General features: G+C 34.2%; 1 protein-coding gene across 6 annotated transcripts in view; it reads right to left on the bottom strand.

Annotated features, from left to right (window-relative positions):
- Positions 1-19,493, bottom strand: part of eefsec (eukaryotic elongation factor, selenocysteine-tRNA-specific) — a 103,153-nt gene that overhangs the window by 42,502 nt on the left and 41,158 nt on the right. For all 6 annotated transcript variants that reach the window (XM_062038135.1, XM_062038136.1, XM_062038138.1 and 3 more), the window contains one exon: positions 17,695-17,851. In XM_062038135.1, coding sequence (XP_061894119.1) covers positions 17,695-17,851 — 157 coding nt within the window. The remainder of the gene's footprint in view (positions 1-17,694; positions 17,852-19,493) is intronic.

Genomic DNA, 19,493 nt, shown 5'->3' with positions numbered 1-19,493 from the left:
AACGATTAATTGATAATCGATTAATCTGTCGAGTATTACTTCGATTAATCGATTAATAATCGGATAAAAGAGACAAACTACATTTCTATCCTATCCAGTATTTTATTGAAAAAATCAGCATACTGGCACCATACTTATTTTGATTATTGTTTCTCAGCTGTTTGTACATGTTGCAGGTTATAAATAAAGGTTTATTTAAAAAATAAAAAAAATTAAAAAATAAAAAATAAAATACTGCGCATGCGCATCGCATAGATCCAATGAATCGATGACTAAATTATCGGCAACTATTTTAATAATCGATTTTAATCGATTTAATCGATTAGTTGTTGCAGCCCTAGCTGACACACAGGTTCACGAAATAGTTATATATATTAAAAAAAAGAAAATATTAAAAAAAGATGAATAGATGAAAATAATATAATACAAAATATAAATTAAAAAATGAATAAGCCATTAACCATTAATTAAAATGTGAAATAAAAAATTAAATAAGGAAATAAAATACATTAATAATGCAGTGATTAGATTAAATATTTAATTTAATATTAAAATAATGAATTAAATACTTACATTAATGGCATTTAATAACACATTTATGTATGTATTTCTAATTATAATTATCAATGGCACATTTATGCTATTTAAAATGTTTCCCATACACACTTAAGTACAACTTTAGCAGCGCTCAGGAAAGTGCACTGCAAAAAGTCAGTGTTCAAAAACAAGAAAAAACAAAACAAAAATGAGGGGTATTTTATTTGAAATAAGCAAAATTATCTGCCAATAGAACAAGAAAATGTGGCTTGTCAAGACTTTCCATAACAAGTCAAATGAGCTAACCTCAATGAACCCAAAACTACCTTAAAATAAGTATATTCTCACTAATATTTGATCAATCGAGTGGTGTCCGAATTCTCCGTCAGGTAAGGGGGAGGGGAAGCTCTGACACACAAGTTCACGAAATAGTTATATAAAAAAAAGAAAATATTAAAAAAAGATGAATAGATGAAAATAATATAATACAAAATATACATTAAAAAATGAATAAGCCATTAAACCATTAATTAAAATGTGAAATAAAAAAATTAAATAAGGATATAAAATAAATTAATAATGCAATGATTAAATATTTTATTTAATATTAAAATAATGAATTAAATACTTACAATTAAAAATACATTAATGGCATTTAATAACACATTTATGTATGTATCTCCAATTATAATAATTAATGGCACATTTATGCTATTTAAAATGTTTCCCATACACACTTAAGTACAACTTTAGCAGCGCTCAGGAAAGTGCACTGCAAAAAGTCAGTGTTCAAAAACAAGAAAAAACAAAACAAAAATGAGGGGTATTTTATTTGAACTAAGCAAAATTATCTGCCAATAGAACAAGAAAATTCGGCTTGTCAAGACTTTCCAAAACGAGTAAAATTGGCTGACCTCAATGAACCCAAAAATACCTTAAAATAAGTATATTCTCACTAATAACAAGTGCACTTTTCTTGGTAGAAAAAAAAAAAAAAGGGACCTTTTTTCTCAATATGTTGAAAAATATTCTTAAATTAAGTAAATACTAGTGCCATTATCTTGACATAATGATATGCGCTCTGCATCATGATTTTTTTTTTCATGCTTGAAATAAGAAATGATTACTTTAAAAAAGTAGTTTCATACTTGTGAGTGTTGATGACACAGCTTTGCAACAGTTGATATTCTAGTTTCAAGCATGTTTTACTCAATATAGCTCATCAAATCTCAGCAACAAGCTGTAATATCTTACTGAGATCATTTAGGACCAAAACAAGTAAAACACTCTAACATAAAATCTGCTTAGTGAGAAGAATTATCTTATCAGACAGAAAATAAGCAAATGTCACCCTTATTTGAGATATTTAATCTTACTTAGATTTCAGTTTTTGCAGTGCAGGGGTTCGGCGGAGGTCGAGACACACCCGACTCATCATGTAAATAAAAACTTCTCCCTATCGGCGTATTACGGATACGACAACAGCAGAAGTCAGACTGATTTGCAGGTGTGTAATTTGTTGTGAGTTTATGCACTGTGTTGGTTTTGTTGTTTGAACAAGGTGACGTTCATGCACGCTTCATTTTGTGCACCAGTAATAAAACATGGTAACACTTTAGTATGGGGAACATATTCACCATTAATTAGTTGCTTATTAACATGCAAATTAGTAACATATTGGCACTTAACTAGTCATTATTAAGTACTTATTAATGCCTTATTCGGCATGGCCTTATTATAACCCTAACCCTCTAACCCTGACCCTAACCCTCTAACCCGGGGGTGTCCAAACTTTTTCCACTGAGGGCCGCAAACTGAAAAATCAAAGCATGCGGGGGCCATTTTGATATTTTTCCTTTTTTAAAAGCAATTCAATAGTTGTAGTTTTTAGAAATAAGTCATAAATTATTATTTTTTCATTTAAGGCTTGAATCTCGAGATCAACTTCAGGAGGTGTCTGTCGTTATATTTTTAAATTTTGTTTTTATGTTCATGCCCTTTATGTCAAAACCGTTATTTATATGGCAAACACACAAACTATGCAACATTTCCCCCCAAAACATTTCAAAGTGGAATATTTGATGTGAAGTAATTGGAACCCTAAATAGGTCAATAATTCCTAACAATAAAAAAAGAAAAAGAATAAGTGTTGAAAATAAGCCAAATGTATATTTATATTTTTTTTTTACCTTTAACTCTTAAGTCTGTAGATTTGATAATTTTTTCATATTTTTTTGTTTGTTTGATACCCTTTTTGTGAAAGAAAACTTTGTTTCGCACAAAATATGCAATATTTTCCCCCCAAAATATTTCAAAGTGGAATCGTTCCAGTGAAGTAATTGGAGCCTTCAACAGGTCAATAACAGTCCGCATGGCAGCTTTGTGTTATTAGTGTCAACATTGAAACTTTTTCTTGTTACATGTCACTGTTTACTCTTTTATTACACTTTTTTATGTTTTAAATTTTTATTATAGTATTTTTTAGAATGGGCCGGGGGCCGTTAACAAATTAGCTGGGGGACACAAATGGCCCTCGGGCCGCACTTCGGACACGCCTGCTCTAACCCTAACCCTAACCAAATAACTCTGAATTAGGTCTTTGTTACTTAGAATATGTTCCCCTATTGTCCAAATAACTCTAAATGAAGTCTTTGTTACTTAGAATATGTTCCCCTAGTGTCCAAATAACTCTAAATTAAGTCTTTGTTACTTAGAATATGTTCCCCTAGTGTCCAAATAACTCTGAATGAAGTCTTTGTTACTTAGAATATGTTCCCCTAGTGTCCAAATAACTCTAAATGAAGTCTTTGTTACTTAGAATATGTTCCCCTAGTGTCCAAATAACTCTAAATGAAGTCTTTGTTACTTAGAATATGTTCCCCTAGTGTCCAAATAACTCTAAATTAAGTCTTTGTTACTTAGAATATGTTCCCCTAGTGTCCAAGTAACTATAAATTAAGTCTTTGTTACTTAGAATATGTTCCCCTAGTGTCCAAATAACTGTAAATGAAGTCTTTGTTACTTAGAATATGTTCCCCTAGTGTCCAAATAACTGTAAATGAAGTCTTTGTTACTTAGAATATGTTCCCCTAGTGTCCAAATAACTCTGAATGAAGTCTTTGTTACTTAGAATATGTTCCCCTAGTGTCCAAATAACTCTGAATGAAGTCTTTGTTACTTAGAATATGTTCCCCTAGTGTCCAAATAACTCTAAATTAAGTCTTTGTTACTTAGAATATGTTCCCCTAGTGTCCAGATAACTCTAAATGAAGTCTTTGTTACTTAGAATATGTTCCCCTAGTGTCCAAATAACTCTAAATTAAGTCTTTGTTACTTAGAATATGTTCCCCTAGTGTCCAAGTAACTATAAATTAAGTCTTTGTTACTTAGAATATGTTCCCCTAGTGTCCAAATAACTGTAAATGAAGTCTTTGTTACTTAGAATATGTTCCCCTAGTGTCCAAATAACTCTAAATGAAGTCTTTGTTACTTAGAATATGTTCCCCTAGTGTCCAAATAACTCTAAATGAAGTCTTTGTTACTTAGAATATGTTCCCCTAGTGTCCAAATAACTCTAAATTAAGTCTTTGTTACTTAGAATATGTTCCCCTAGTGTCCAAGTAACTATAAATTAAGTCTTTGTTACTTAGAATATGTTCCCCTAGTGTCCAAATAACTGTAAATGAAGTCTTTGTTACTTAGAATATGTTCCCCTAGTGTCCAAATAACTGTAAATGAAGTCTTTGTTACTTAGAATATGTTCCCCTAGTGTCCAAATAACTCTGAATGAAGTCTTTGTTACTTAGAATATGTTCCCCTAGTGTCCAAATAACTCTGAATGAAGTCTTTGTTACTTAGAATATGTTCCCCTAGTGTCCAAATAACTCTAAATTAAGTCTTTGTTACTTAGAATATGTTCCCGTAGTGTCCAAATAACTCTGAATGAAGTCTTTGTTACTTAGAATATGTTCCCCTAGTGTCCAAATAACTCTGAATGAAGTCTTTGTTACTTAGAATATGTTCCCCTAGTGTCCAAATAACTGTAAATGAAGTCTTTGTTACTTAGAATATGTTCCCCTAGTGTCCAAATAACTCTAAATGAAGTCTTTGTTACTTAGAATATGTTCCCCTAGTGTCCAAATAACTCTAAATTAAGTCTTTGTTACTTAGAATATGTTCCCCTAGTGTCCAAGTAACTATAAATTAAGTCTTTGTTACTTAGAATATGTTCCCCTAGTGTCCAAATAACTGTAAATGAAGTCTTTGTTACTTAGAATATGTTCCCCTAGTGTCCAAATAACTCTAAATGAAGTCTTTGTTACTTAGAATATGTTCCCCTAGTGTCCAAATAACTCTGAATGAAGTCTTTGTTACTTAGAATATGTTCCCCTAGTGTCCAAATAACTCTGAATGAAGTCTTTGTTACTTAGAATATGTTCCCCTAGTGTCCAAATAACTCTAAATTAAGTCTTTGTTACTTAGAATATGTTCCCCTAGTGTCCAAATAACTCTAAATGAAGTCTTTGTTACTTAGAATATGTTCCCCTAGTGTCCAAATAACTCTAAATTAAGTCTTTGTTACTTAGAATATGTTCCCCTAGTGTCCAAGTAACTATAAATTAAGTCTTTGTTACTTAGAATATGTTCCCCTAGTGTCCAAGTAACTATAAATTAAGTCTTTGTTACTTAGAATATGTTCCCCTAGTGTCCAAATAACTCTAAATTAAGTCTTTGTTACTTAGAATATGTTCCCCTAGTGTCCAAAAAACTCTAAACTAAGTCTTTGTTACTTAGAATATGTTCCCTTAGTGTCCAAGTAACTATAAATTAAGTCTTTGTTACTTAGAATATGTTCCCCTAGTGTCCAAATAACTCTAAATGAAGTCTTTGTTACTTAGAATATGTTCCCCTAGTGTCCAAATAACTCTAAATTAAGTCTTTGTTACTTAGAATATGTTCCCCTAGTGTCCAAGTAACTATAAATTAAGTCTTTGTTACTTAGAATATGTTCCCCTAGTGTCTAAATAACTCTAAATGAAGTCTTTGTTACTTAGAATATGTTCCCCTAGTGTCCAAATAACTCTAAATTAAGTCTTTGTTACTTAGAATATGTTCCCCTAGTGTCCAAAGAACTCTAAACTAAGTCTTTGTTACTTAGAATATGTTCCCTTAGTGTCCAAGTAACTATAAATTAAGTTTTTGTTACTTAGAATATGTTCCCCTAGTGTCCAATTAACTCTAAATGAAGTATTTGTTACTTAGAATATGTTCCCCTAGTGTCCAAATAACTCTAAATTAAGTCTTTGTTACTTAGAATATGTTCCCCTAGTGTCCAAATAACTCTAAATTAAGTCTTTGTTACTTAGAATATGTTCCCCTGGTGTCCAAATAACTCTAAATGAAGTCGTTGTTACTTAGAATATGTTCCCCTAGTGTCCCAATAACTCTAAATGAAGTCTTTGTTACTTAGAATATGTTCCCCTAGTGTCCAAATAACTCTAAATGAAGTCTTTGTTACTTAGAATATGTTCCCCTAGTGTCCAAATAACTCTAAATGAAGTCTTTGTTACTTAGAATATGTTCCCCTATTGTCCAAGTAACTATAAATTAAGTTTTTGTTACTTAGAATATGTTCCCCTGGTGTCCAAATAACTCTAAATTAAGTCTTTGTTACTTAGAATATGTTCCCCTAGTGTCCAAATAACTCTAAATGAAGTCTTTGTTACTTAGAATATGTTCCCTTAGTGTCCAAATAACTCTAAATGAAGTCTTTGTTGCTTAGAATATGTTCCCCTAGTGTCCAAATAACTCTAAATGAAGTCTTTGTTACTTAGAATATGTTCCCCTGGTGTCCAAATAACTCTAAATTAAGTCTTTGTTACTTAGAATATGTTCCCCTAGTGTCCAAATAACTCTAAATTAAGTCTTTGTTACTTAGAATATGTTCCCCTAGTGTCCAAATAACTCTAAATGAAGTCTTTGTTACTTAGAATATGCTCCCCTAGTGTCCAAATAACTCTAAATGAAGTCTTTGTTACTTAGAATATGTTCCCCTAGTGTCCAAATAACTCTAAATGAAGCATTTGTTACTTAGAATATGTTCCCCTAGTGTCCAAATAACTCTAAATGAAGTCTTTGTTACTTAGAATATGTTCCCCTAGTGTCCAAATAACTCTAAATGAAGTCTTTGTTACTTAGAATATGTTCCCCTAGTGTCCAAATAACTCTAAATGAAGTCTTTGTTACTTAGAATATGTTCCCCTAGTGTCCAAATAACTCTAAATTAAGTCTTTGTTACTTAGAATATGTTCCCCTAGTGTCCAAATAACTCTAAATGAAGTCTTCGTTACTTAGAATATGTTCCCCTAGTGTCCAAAAAACTCTAAACTAAGTCTTTGTTACTTAGAATATGTTCCCCTAGTGTCCAAGTAACTATAAATTAAGTTTTTGTTACTTAGAATATGTTCCCCTGGTGTCCAAATAACTCTAAATTAAGTCTTTGTTACTTAGAATATGTTCCCCTAGTGTCCAAAAAACTCTAAATTAAGTCTTTGTTACTTAGAATATGTTCCCCTAGTGTCCAAATAACTCTAAATGAAGTCTTTGTTACTTAGAATATGTTCCCCTAGTGTCCAAATAACTCTAAATGAAGTCTTTGTTACTTAGAATATGTTCCCCTAGTGTCCAAATAACTCTAAATTAAGTCTTTGTTACTTAGAATATGTTCCCCTAGTGTCCAAATAACTCTAAATGAAGTCTTTGTTACTTAGAATATGTTCCCCTAGTATCCAAGTAACTATAAATTAAGTTTTTGTTACTTAGAATATGTTCCCCTGGTGTCCAAATAACTCTAAATTAAGTCTTTGTTACTTAGAATTTGTTCCCCATACTAAAGTGTTACCAAAAACAAATAACTTTGTCTTGAATTTGAAGAAAAAAAAATAAAAAATAAAAAAATTCACTAAAGAAGGGTTGGGTGAATGCGCATATGAAACTGGTGGGGTTCGGTACCTCCAACAAGGTTAAGAACCACTGTTCTAGACAAGAGTGTCCAGAGTGTTGATTTTGGCTTCCTGAGTATCGTATTTTTCGGACTATAAGTCGCAGTTTTCTTCATAGTTTGGCCGGGGATGCGACTTATACTCAGGAGCGACTTATGTGTGAAATGATTAACACATTAGTGTAAAATATCAAATAATATTAATGATCTCATTCATGTAAGAGACTAGACGTATAAGATTTCATGGGATTTAGCGATTAGGAGTGACTGATTGTTTGGTAAATGTATAGCATGTTCTATATGTTATAGTTATTTGAATGACTCTTACCATAATATGTTACGTTAACATACCAGGCACCTTCTCAGTTGCTTATTTATGCCTCATATAACGTACACTTATTCAGCCTGTTGTTCACTATTCTTTATTTTTTTTAAATTGCCTTTCAAATGTCTATTCTTGCTGTTGGCTTTTAGCAAATACATTTCCCCAAAAAATGTGACTTATACTCCAGTGCGACTTATATATGTTTTTTTCCTTCTTTATTATGCATTTTCGGCTGGTGCGACTTATACTCCGGAGTGACTTATAGTCCAAAAAATACGGTATATATATACACTAGCGTTCAAAAGTTTGGGGTCACATTGAAATGTCCTTATTTTTGAAGGAAAAGCACTGTACTTTTCAATGAAGATAACTTTAAACTAGTCTTAACTTTAAAGAAATACACTCAATACATTGCTAATGTGGTAAATGACTATTCAAGCTGCAAATGTCTGGTTTTTGCTGCAATATCTACATAGGTGTATAGAGGCCCATTTCCAGCAACTATCACTCCAGTGTTCTAATGGTACAATGTGTTTGCTCATTGGCTCAGAAGGCTAATTGATGATTACAAAACCCTTGTGCAATCATGTTCACACATCTGAAAACAGTTTAGCTCGGTACAGAAGCTACAAAACTGACCTTCCTTTGAGCAGATTGAGTTTCTGGAGCATCACATTTGTGGGGTCAATTAAACGCTCAAAATGGCCAGAAAAAGAGAACTTTCATCTGAAACTCGACAGTCTATTTTTGTTCTTAGAAATGAAGGCTATTCCACAAAATTGTTTGGGTGACCCCAAACTTTTGAACGGTAATATATATATATATATATATATATATATATATATATATATATATATATATATATATATATATATATATATATATATGTTTATTTATATATATATATATATATATATATATATATATATATATATATATATATATATGTATATATATATATATATATATATATACATATATATATGTATATATATATATGTTTATTTATATATATATATATATTTTTTTTTTTTTATTTTTTTTTTAGGTTTTAACTTTAACTGTTTTTAACTTTTAAACTGTTTTTTATCTAACAAATTGTTCTTAGGGTAATTTGCATTTGCTTTTTCAATGTGTATTTTTATTTCTGTTTTAAATGTTATTTTTTAGTCTGTCCTCTGCCTCTATTTCTTTGTGGTGTACAGCCCTTTGTTTTTCAACTGTGCTTGTTTTTAAAGGGCTTTATAAATAAAGTTGGTATGGTATGGTATGGTATATTTCCTGAATCGTATAAACAATCACAAATTCTGGCTAGGAGCGGCTAGGAGACCCCGAGAGTAACAAGCGGTTGCCTTGTTGCCTTTCCATTAAGAACAATAAATGAGTTTTTAGTATAAGTTTGCTGGTTTCAAGAAATGTAATGCCGAGCGCATATCATTATGTCAAGATAATGGCACTAGCATTTACTTCATTTAAGAATATATTTCAACATATTGAGCATTTTTTTTCGACCAAGAAAAGTGTACTTGTTATTATTGAGAATATACTTATTTTAAGGTATTTTTGGGTTCATTGAAGTTAGCTAATTTTACTTGTTTTGGAAAGTCTTGACAAGCCAAATGTTCTTGTTCTATTGGCAGATCATTTTGCTTAGTTCAAGTAAAATACCCCTCATTTTTGTATTTTTTTTTCTTGTTTTTGAACACTGACTTTTTGCAGTGTAGATAGATTCCCTTCCAAGCAAACCTCCATTCTTCCGACTTCATAGATGAACATGTGTGCAAAACCATCTCTGGGTTGATTCAGGTCCAACTCGTTTGCCGTCTAAACAAGACCAACATGACGTCGGTTATGGGAAATAATTCTGGCACAACTGTGTGCAGCGTTATTCTCCACTGCAACTTAGGTAGGAGAACTCAAGCTGCTCTCATTAAAACATGTTTGTATGTGTTATAATGTTCACAATAATAGACAATGAACCTTTCTTGAACCCTAGAGACGTCAGTGCAGCGTTCCTCATGCTAAGTCACAGTGATGCCTGTGTGTGTTCCCCGCCATTGAAGGTGGCTGCTAATTTTGCTCTTGATTTTCGACGTGGACGGTAAGCAATGTTCTAGTTTCATGGCTTAACACGATGTCTGTCTGGACCTCATGCATAATGGCGCCAGCATTCTTCTTGTTATCGTTACGCCAAAGTAAGGCTTGTTATGCTTGCGGCGCTAACAGATAGCTCTGCTAGTTGTGGCTACACCGGCAGGACCGCACTTGAACATAGTTTGGGTGTACTTTTTGTCACTTGCACATAGGTTACCATAAGACGGGGGTCTTTAGCGCCGCCCTAGTGGCTCCCTGAAGCTTTTTCAAAATTGTATGAAAATAGAAAAAGATGTGGGGGAAAAATATATTTTTTGTTTTAATAATAATAATAATGGATTAGATTTATTTAGAGCTTTCCTACACTGCAAAAACTGAAATCTAAGTAAGATGAAATATCTCAAATAAGGGTGATATTTGCTTATTTTCTGTCTGATAAGATAATTCTTCTCACTAAGCAGATTTTATGTTAGAGTGTTTTACTTGTTTTAAGGGTTTTGGTGCGAAATGATCTCAGTAAGATATTACAGCTTGTTGCTGAGATTTGATGAGCTATATTGAGTAAAACATGCTTGAAACTAGAATATCAACTGATGCAAAGCTGTGTCATCAACACTCACAAGTATAAAACTACTTTTTTAAAGTAATAATTTCTTACTACAAGCATGAAAAAAAAATCATAATGCTGAGCACATATGTCAAGATAATGGCACTAGCATTTACTTATTTAAGAATATTTTTCAACATCTTAAACAAAAAGGTCTATTTTTTTTGTCTACCAAGAAAAGTGCACTTGTTATTAGTGAGAATATACTTATTTTAAGATATTTTTGGGTTCATTGAGGTTAGCTAATTTTACTTGTTTTGAAAGTCTTGACAAGTCAAATTTTCTTGTTCTATTGGCAGATAATTTTGCTTAGTTCAAGTAAAATACCCCTCATTTTTATTTATTTTTTTCATTTTGCATTTCCAAATGTGTTAATAAAAACTACAACTAAGATGCGTGTTACAATCAAACATCTGGTGCGTAATACGTACATGCTTACTTACAGTATGAGCACTTTGTAGGACTCAACAAAAGACAAGCCTGGCACATTAATTTTAATGGCAAAGACTACTTTGGGACAACGGCAACACATTTAGGACAAACTCAAATGGATGCACACTTGCAAATGATACTCAAGAAAACATGATTTAACAAATGAACGGTGCATTTATTATTATCAGCTCATTGTTAAATGTAAAATAACAAAACATGACATTTTGTTGAACATTAATTAGCACATTAGCACACACAAAAGTGTGTGTCCATGTTATTCTGGAATAACCTGCCTCAAATTCTCACCAGCATTGAAAGTAAACAGGTTTTTAAAAAGAAAGTAATATTTTATCCGAGTCTTTAAATTAGTTTGCTTGTTGATGATTTTGTTTGGTTTTATATTGTGTAGTTATATTTATATGGTAATTATTATTCTGTGACTGTAAATTGTTTGCTTGTTTTCTTATTGATGCTTATATTTTTTTCTGTATTGTGTAGTTATGCTTTTACTTGTAATTGTATTGAGTTTGTGGACCCCAGGAAGACTAGTGAGTTGTTGTGGCAACCAGCTAATGGGGATCTTTAATAAAAATCAAAAATCAAAATCAAAAGTACTAAAAATTGGTATTGTTGAGTACTGTCTTGATTGAAATGTGAGAGGTGTCCATCCCTACTAATGACTGATACTACAGAGACCAACAAATAGCTATCATGATCGAAATGGTTATGCTAGAAACAAAACACTAAGTTTAATGGGAATATTGTGTTGAAGAAATAACTGCAACTATTAGCTGCCAAGGACACAACTATAACCTTTCCCCAAATTGAGTGTGTGCTACGCATTAAAGAGGATGTAGGTGAGGCTCTCGCTTGGATATGTTTTTGTTTTCTCTCCCCTCCTGGTGCGGACCAGTGGGTTTGGAGCAACAGAAGGTAAAATAAATAGAGAACAGACTTCCCCCGGAACACAGGCAATCCCTGGAGGAATCCTGGGAATGCGGCTGGAGATGTCCACCCTACCGCTCTTTACCACATCCTGAAAACAATCTGCCCAGCCCCACAATCGCAGAAAGTGTCAACTCAGGGTGTAACAATATGATATAACCCCGCTTTGCTTAATTTTGGGTACGGTGAGTAAGAGAACAAAGAGTTCATCAAAAAGCTGCTCTCTGAATACTTTCCAATAAATACTAATGTCATGAAAATATAGCATTTATTTTTGGATACATTTTCGGAATTAAATATGTTCAAACAATCCAATATACTGTATTATAAGCTATCTATGTATCCTTCTTTGCAGTGAACATTTATCTTCTGCAAAACAGGGCTACAGAAACTCACTAAAATACAAACCCCGTTTCCATATGAGTTGGGAAATTGTGTTAGATGTAAATATAAACGGAATACAATGATTTGCAAATCCTTTTCAACCCATTTTCAGTTGAATGCACAACAAAGACAAGATATTTGATGTTCAAACTCATAAACTTTATTTATTTTTGGCAAATAATAATTAGTAGTTGGGAAAGGGCATGTTCACCACTGTGTTACATGGCCTTTCCTTTTAACAACACTCAGTAAAGGTTTGGGAACTGAGGAGACACATTTTTGAAGCTTCTCAGGTGGAATTCTTTCCCATTCTTGCTTGATGTACAGCTTAAGTTGTTCAACAGTCCAGGGGTCTCCCTTGTGCTATTTTAGGCTTCATAATGCGCCACACATTTTCAGTGGGAGACAGGTCTGGACTACAGGCAGGCCAGTCTAGTACCCGCACTCTTTTACTATGAAGCCACGTTGATGTAACACGTGGCTTGGCATTGTCTTGCTGAAATAAGCAGGGGCGTCCATGGTAACATTGCTTGGATGGCAACATATGTTGCTCCAAAAGCTGTATGTACCTTTCAGCATTAATGGTGCCTTCACAGATGTGTAAGTTACCCATGTCTTGGGCACTAATACACCCCCATACCATCACACATGCTGCCTTTTACACTTTGCGCCTATAACAATCCGGATGGTTCTTTTCCTCTTTGGTCCGGAGGACACGACGTCCACAGTTTCCAAAAACAATTTGAAATGTGGACTCGTCAGACCACAGAACACTTTTCCACTTTGTATCAGTCCATCTTAGATGAGCTCAGGCCCAGCGAAGCCGACGACGTTTCTGGGTGTTGTTGATAAACGGTTTTCGCCTTGCATAGGAGAGTTTTAACTTGCACTTACAGATGTAGCGACCAACTGTAGTTACTGACAGTGGGTTTCTGAAGTGTTCCTGAGCCCATGTGGTGATATCCTTTATAAGGATGATGTTTGATAAGAAATTATCGAGTTCGAGCCCATTATCGAATCCTCTTATCGAACCAATTCCTTATCGGTTCTCTTATCGAATCCAGATAGGTTGTTGTATATGGAAAAAAAACACTATTTGGTTTAACAAAAGCTCACTTTTATTTTATAAGAAAAAAATAAAATAAAATAAAATAAATAAATATTGACTGTTACCCCCCTAAAAAAAAATATATATATATTGACTGTTGTTACCCAAAGTATATTAAGTGGGATTTTTCAGAAAAACAAATATATACAGTAACACAAAAACTACCTGTCTCTGTGATCACTATAGATGAATAGCCATGCCTTGAGGCGTTTTTTCCGGTCCATTATTTTTGCTGCTTGTGTGACATCACAGGAAATGACGTAGCTCAGTCTAATGACTGAGCTACGTCATTTCCTGTGATGTCCCACAGGGCATTTCTTGTGGGACGGGATTCGTTCCCAGGGATTCGAATAAAGAACAAATCTTTTTCTTTACTATAGTGGCCTCGATAACGGGAGCCGGTTCTCAAAAAGGGATTTGAGTCCATGGAGTCGGTTCTTTTCTTATCGAACGGTTCTTTTCTTATCGAACAACCGGGAGAACCGGTTTCGAACATCATCCCTAATCCTTTACACACTGATGTCGCTTGTTGATGCAGTACAGCCTGAGGGATGGAAGGTCACAAGCTTAGCTGCTTATGTGCAGTGATTTCTCCAGATTCTCTGAACCCTTTGATGATATTACGGTCCGTAGATGGTGAAATCCCTAAATTCCTTGCAATAGCTGGTTGAGAAAGGTTTTTCTTAAACTGTTCAACAATTTGCTCAGGCATTTGTTGACAAAGTGGTGACCCTCGCCCCATCCTTGTTTGTGAATGACTGAGCATTTCATGGAATCTACTTTTATACCCAATCATGGCACCCACCTGTTCCCAATTTTCCTGTTCACCTGTGGGATGTTCCAAATAAGTGTTTGATGAGCATTCCTCAACTTTATCAGTATTTATTGCCACCTTTCCCAACTTCTTTGTCACGTGTTGCTGGCATCAAATACTAAAGTTAATGATTATTTGCAAAAAAAATTTTTTTTATCAGTTTGAACATCAAATATGTTGTCTTTGTAGCATATTCAACTGGATATGGGTTGAAAATGATTTGCAAATCATTGTATTCCGTTTATATTTACATCTAACACAATTTCCCAACTCATATGGAAACGGGGTTTGTATAATGTGAACTGCAGAGGACGCTAAGATTTGTGGTACAGTGACAAAGTGTAGTAGGGACACTCTGGATAACCCTTGTTTATAAACTTTATTTTTTGGGAACCAGTAACACTTTGAACAGTGTGAATTATGAGGAAATGAAAGTTCCTGGATAAGGTGAAGTGCCGCAGGTCCACATTGCAGCAGGGTTGTGCGATACGGAGGATATACGATTATATCGTGAAAACACTTGTTGATGACACATTCTAGCTGTGTCTGCATATTTGATAGTGACGAGTAATCGAACGGGGCCTCGTCGCAATGCAGCGTTCTAGCTCCCGGCTAACGTCCCTCCACGGTTCAAAGCCACTGGCAACAAAAACTATGTTTCCAGTGACAACGCAGGACGAGGAATAGCTAAACATGCTGCACTACACACCGTGGAGGACATGCTAACCACAAGCTGGAGCTCTCGAAGGTGCGTGGAACGATACAAACATCGACAGTAATGATAAGTGTAATATCATTATTTGGTCTAAATCTTCAGCGGTTAGATTGACCAATTTTATTATTAATAAAATCTAGTCGTTTACAAACTCAGGAAATAGGCCCCTGGACACAGGAGGACTAATTTAAATCAGAGGCAATAACAGGAAATCATTAAAATATTTAATTGTTTTTTCTTACACCATAATCCTGTTTGTGTTTAATTGTGACGAAAAATGTAATAATTTAATCATCTTAAAACATTTTAGTTTTAGTATCAGTATGACCGATACCGATACCGCTCTATTTTTCAACTGTTGCTGCTTATTGTACAATGTATTTTTTTTTCATAGAAATTTCTCTAATCCTTATGGTCACTTTTTCTTTATTAAAATTAAAAACAAATCTAGCATCTATTTCTGGTGCTATTTTAGACTGTACTTGTGTTTAGTGAGTCTTTACGTCTGTCGCTCGAGTCCGTGACAAAAGGCGAGCTGCAGAGAGCCTGATAGCATAAAATTGGCAATAAATACTAAAAAAAAAAGCGTCAGACTTTGTGTATCTTCTTCTGGACACTACAATACATTATATGGCTTTGTTTTGTTTTCACATTCAGGGCGGCATAGCTCGGTTGTTAGAGTGGCCGTGCCAGCAACTTGAGGGTTCCAGGTTGGATTCCCGCTTCCGTCATCCTGGTCACTGCCGTTGTGTCCTTGGGCAAGACACTTTACCCACCTGCTCCCAGTGCCACCCACACTGGTTTAAATGTAACTTAGATATTGGGTCTCACTATGTAAAGCGCTTTGAGTCACTAGAGAAAAGCGTTATATAAATATAATTCACTTCACATAAAAAACCCAGATTTTTAAGCTGTGGCGTCTACTATAGTGCCGTGGCGCACCCTACACCTATTTATTTTAGGCTATTTTGCCTACAATTGCCCATCCCTTGTAGCCTCGTTAATGTATTTTACCGATAAAGTCAGAAGAGGGTTTTCAAGTTGTGCCTTCTCCTTGGCACTTTTGCTATAGCCAAAGGCTGAGCTGCAGCGTTTTTTTCGGCCGCCTGGATCTCTGCTTCCGCACCAAATACCAAACCCTTTTTGGACACTTTAACCTCTTAATGCCCAAGCTGTTTGTTTACATGCTTTTTTTTATTGCTATTTGCTACTTAGGCTTTTTGGACCCTAATTTGAATAAAAACTAGGAATCATCTTTTGATATGATGTACTTAGTCCATACGTACACAAACGTGTACTTCATGTTTAGTGACATGCTAATTCTTATTTTTACAGTTTTTTTTCCAAATTCCATTGTATGTTACACTCTTCTGACACCACCAGATGGCAGTATAAGTGTCCACATAAGCGGCCATAAGACCCCAATTCAGTATTGTACACAATTTTGGAAATAAGAGCTAAAAGGTGCTGTCCACGCATGTCGCCACTAAGCCTCTAGAGCAGGGGTCACCAACGCGGTGCCCGCGGGCACCAGGTAGCCCGTAAGGACCAGATGAGTAGCCCGCCGGCCTGTTCTAAAAATATTATAGCAGCACTTACCAGTGAGCTGCCTCTATTTTTTAAATTTTATGTATTTACTAGCAAGCTGGTCTCGCTTTGCCCGAAATTTTTAATTCTAAGAGAGACAAAACTCAAATAGAATTTGAAAATCCAAGAAAATATTTTAAAGACTTGGTCTTCACTTGTTTAAATAAATTCATTATTTTTTTTACTTTGCTTCTTATAACTTTCAGAAAGACAATTTTAGAGAAAAAATACAACCTTAAAAATGATTTTAGGATTTTTAAACACATATACCTTTTTACCTTTTAAATTCCTTCCTCTTCTTTCCTGACAATTTAAATCAATGTTCAAGTAAATGTATTCTTTTTATTGTAAAGAATAATAAATACATTTTGATTTAATTCTTCATTTTAGCTTCTGTTTTTTCGACGAAGAATATTTCTAAAATATTTCTTCAAACTTATTATGATTAAAATTCAAAAAAATTACTCTGGCAAATCTAGAAAATCTGTAGAATCAAATTTAAATCTTATTTCAAAGTCTTTTGAATTTCTTTTAAAATTTTTGTTCTGGAAAATCTAGAAGAAATAATGATTTGTCTTTGTTAGAAATATAGCTTGGTCCAATTTGTTATATATTCTAACAAAGTGCAGATTGGATTTTAACCTATTTAAAACATGTCATCAAAATTCTAAAATTAATCTTAATCAGGAAAAATTACTAATGATGTTCCATAAATTCTTTTTTTAAGTTTTTCTCTTCTTTTTTTCGGTTGAATTTTGAATTTTAAAGAGTCGAAATTGAAGATAAACTGTTTAAAAATTTAATTGTAATTTTTTTCGTGTTTTCTCCTCTTTTAAACCGTTCAATTAAGTGTAAATATCATTAATTATTAATAATAACATAGAGTTAAAGGTAAATTGAGCAAATTGGCTATTTCTGGCAATTTATTTAAGTGTGTATCAAACTGGTAGCCCTTCGCATTATCCAGGACCCAAGAAGTAGCTCTTGGTTTCAAAAAGGCTGGTGACCCCTGCTTTAGAGGTTTTAATTAAGGCACATGTGTGGAGGCACACCGCAACACCTCCTGTCCCTCACTTTTCATGCGTGGGGAATGTGTGTACCGATAAGAATGTAAAGTCTGGGTGCGACTAAGTGAAGCGGCCTTACCTTGCACCCGGATTTTGAACTTCCCACTTTGACCAAATCCACCCTCAATGACGCCGGATTCGCCGGTTGACAGCGTGACCTTCAAGCCCACAAAGATCTGCAGGTTGGTTTCCTTCTTGAAGAGGCTTCGGCCAATCACAGTGTAGTCGTCGGTCACCTGCACGTGAAAGAATGAGGAAGGATATGAATGGGTGGCGTACGTGCGTGGAAGAGATAAACACTTTATCACGATTGCACAAAACCGCACGCACAAGAATCACTGTACTTACCACTGTAATTACTGGACTACAATACTGTTCATTTAATGACTGTAAATAATGTAAAAACAAGAGTATAAAGAAGTCATACTGTTCCATTGCCTTTGTTCATACTACTGTCACTACTCAACTGCCAAAGAACTGTAGACACTAGCGATGTCCGATAATATCGGACTGCCGATATTATCGGCCGATAAATGCTTTAAAATGTAATATCGGAAATTATCTGTATCGGTTTGAAAAAGTAAAATGTATGACTTTTTAAAACAGCGCTGTGTACACGGACGTAGGGAGAAGTACAGAGCGCCGATAAACCTTAAAGGCACTGCCTTTGCGTGCCGGCCCAGTCACATAATATCTGCGGCTTTTCACACACACACAAGTGAATGCAATGCATACTTGGTCAACAGCCATACAAGTCACACTGAGGGTGACCGTATAAACAACTTTAACACCGTTACAAATATGCGCCACACTGTGAACCCACACCAAACAAGAATGACAAACACATTTCGGGAGAACATCCGCACCGTAACACAACATAAACACAACAGAACAAATACCCAGAACCCCTTGCAGCACTAACTCTTCCGGGACGCTACAATATACACCCCCGCTAGCCCCTACCCCTCCCCCCACCTCAACCCCGCCCCTCCCGCCCACCTCAACCCCCTCCTGTCTCAAATTCAAAGCTGCTGTTTCGAGGCATGTTAAAAAAAAAAAAGCACTTTGTGACTTCAATAATAAATATGGCAGTGCCATGTGGGCATTTCTTTCCATAACATGAGTTGATTTATTTTGGAAAACATTGTTACATTGTTTAATGCATCCAGCGGGGCATCACAACAGAATTAGGCATAATAATGTGTTAATTCCACGACTGTATATATCGGTATCGGTTGATATCGGCATCTGTAATTAAGAGTTGGATAATATCGGCAAAAAAGCCATTATCGGACATCTCTAGTAGACACCTTAGAATTTGTTGCTTCCTATACTGTATATACTGTAGGGCTGCAACTAATTTGATAATCAATTAATCTGTCTATTATTACTTCGATTAATCGATTAATAATAAGATAAAAGAGACAAAGTAAATTTCTATCCTTTCCAGTATTTTATTGGGGGGAAAAACAGCATACTGGCACCATACTTATTTTGATTATTGTTTCTCAGCTGTTTGTAAATGTTGTAGTTTATAAATAAAGGTTTATAAAAAAATAAAAATAAAATAATAATAATAAAATAAAAACATAAAAAGTAGCCTCTGCGCATAGCATAGATCCAACAAATCGATGACTAAATTAATCGCCAACTATTTTTATAATCGATTTTAATCGATTGAATCGATTAGTTGTTGCAGCCCTAATATACTGTTATACTATTTGATCTTGCACTGGTACTATATTTGACTACTGTACTTCTACTTGTACTGATACCATAACTACTGTAACTTATTGTGCAACGTATTGTCTTGTAATTAATGTACATCATAGCTATTCAAATTTTTGTATTTTTTTTGTATTTAGTGTATTAGATTTA

Source organism: Entelurus aequoreus, linkage group LG26 (genome assembly GCF_033978785.1).
Source record: "Entelurus aequoreus isolate RoL-2023_Sb linkage group LG26, RoL_Eaeq_v1.1, whole genome shotgun sequence".
Classification (NCBI taxonomy): Eukaryota; Metazoa; Chordata; class Actinopteri; order Syngnathiformes; family Syngnathidae; genus Entelurus; species Entelurus aequoreus.
This window is presented reverse-complemented; position numbering and strand designations above follow the sequence as displayed.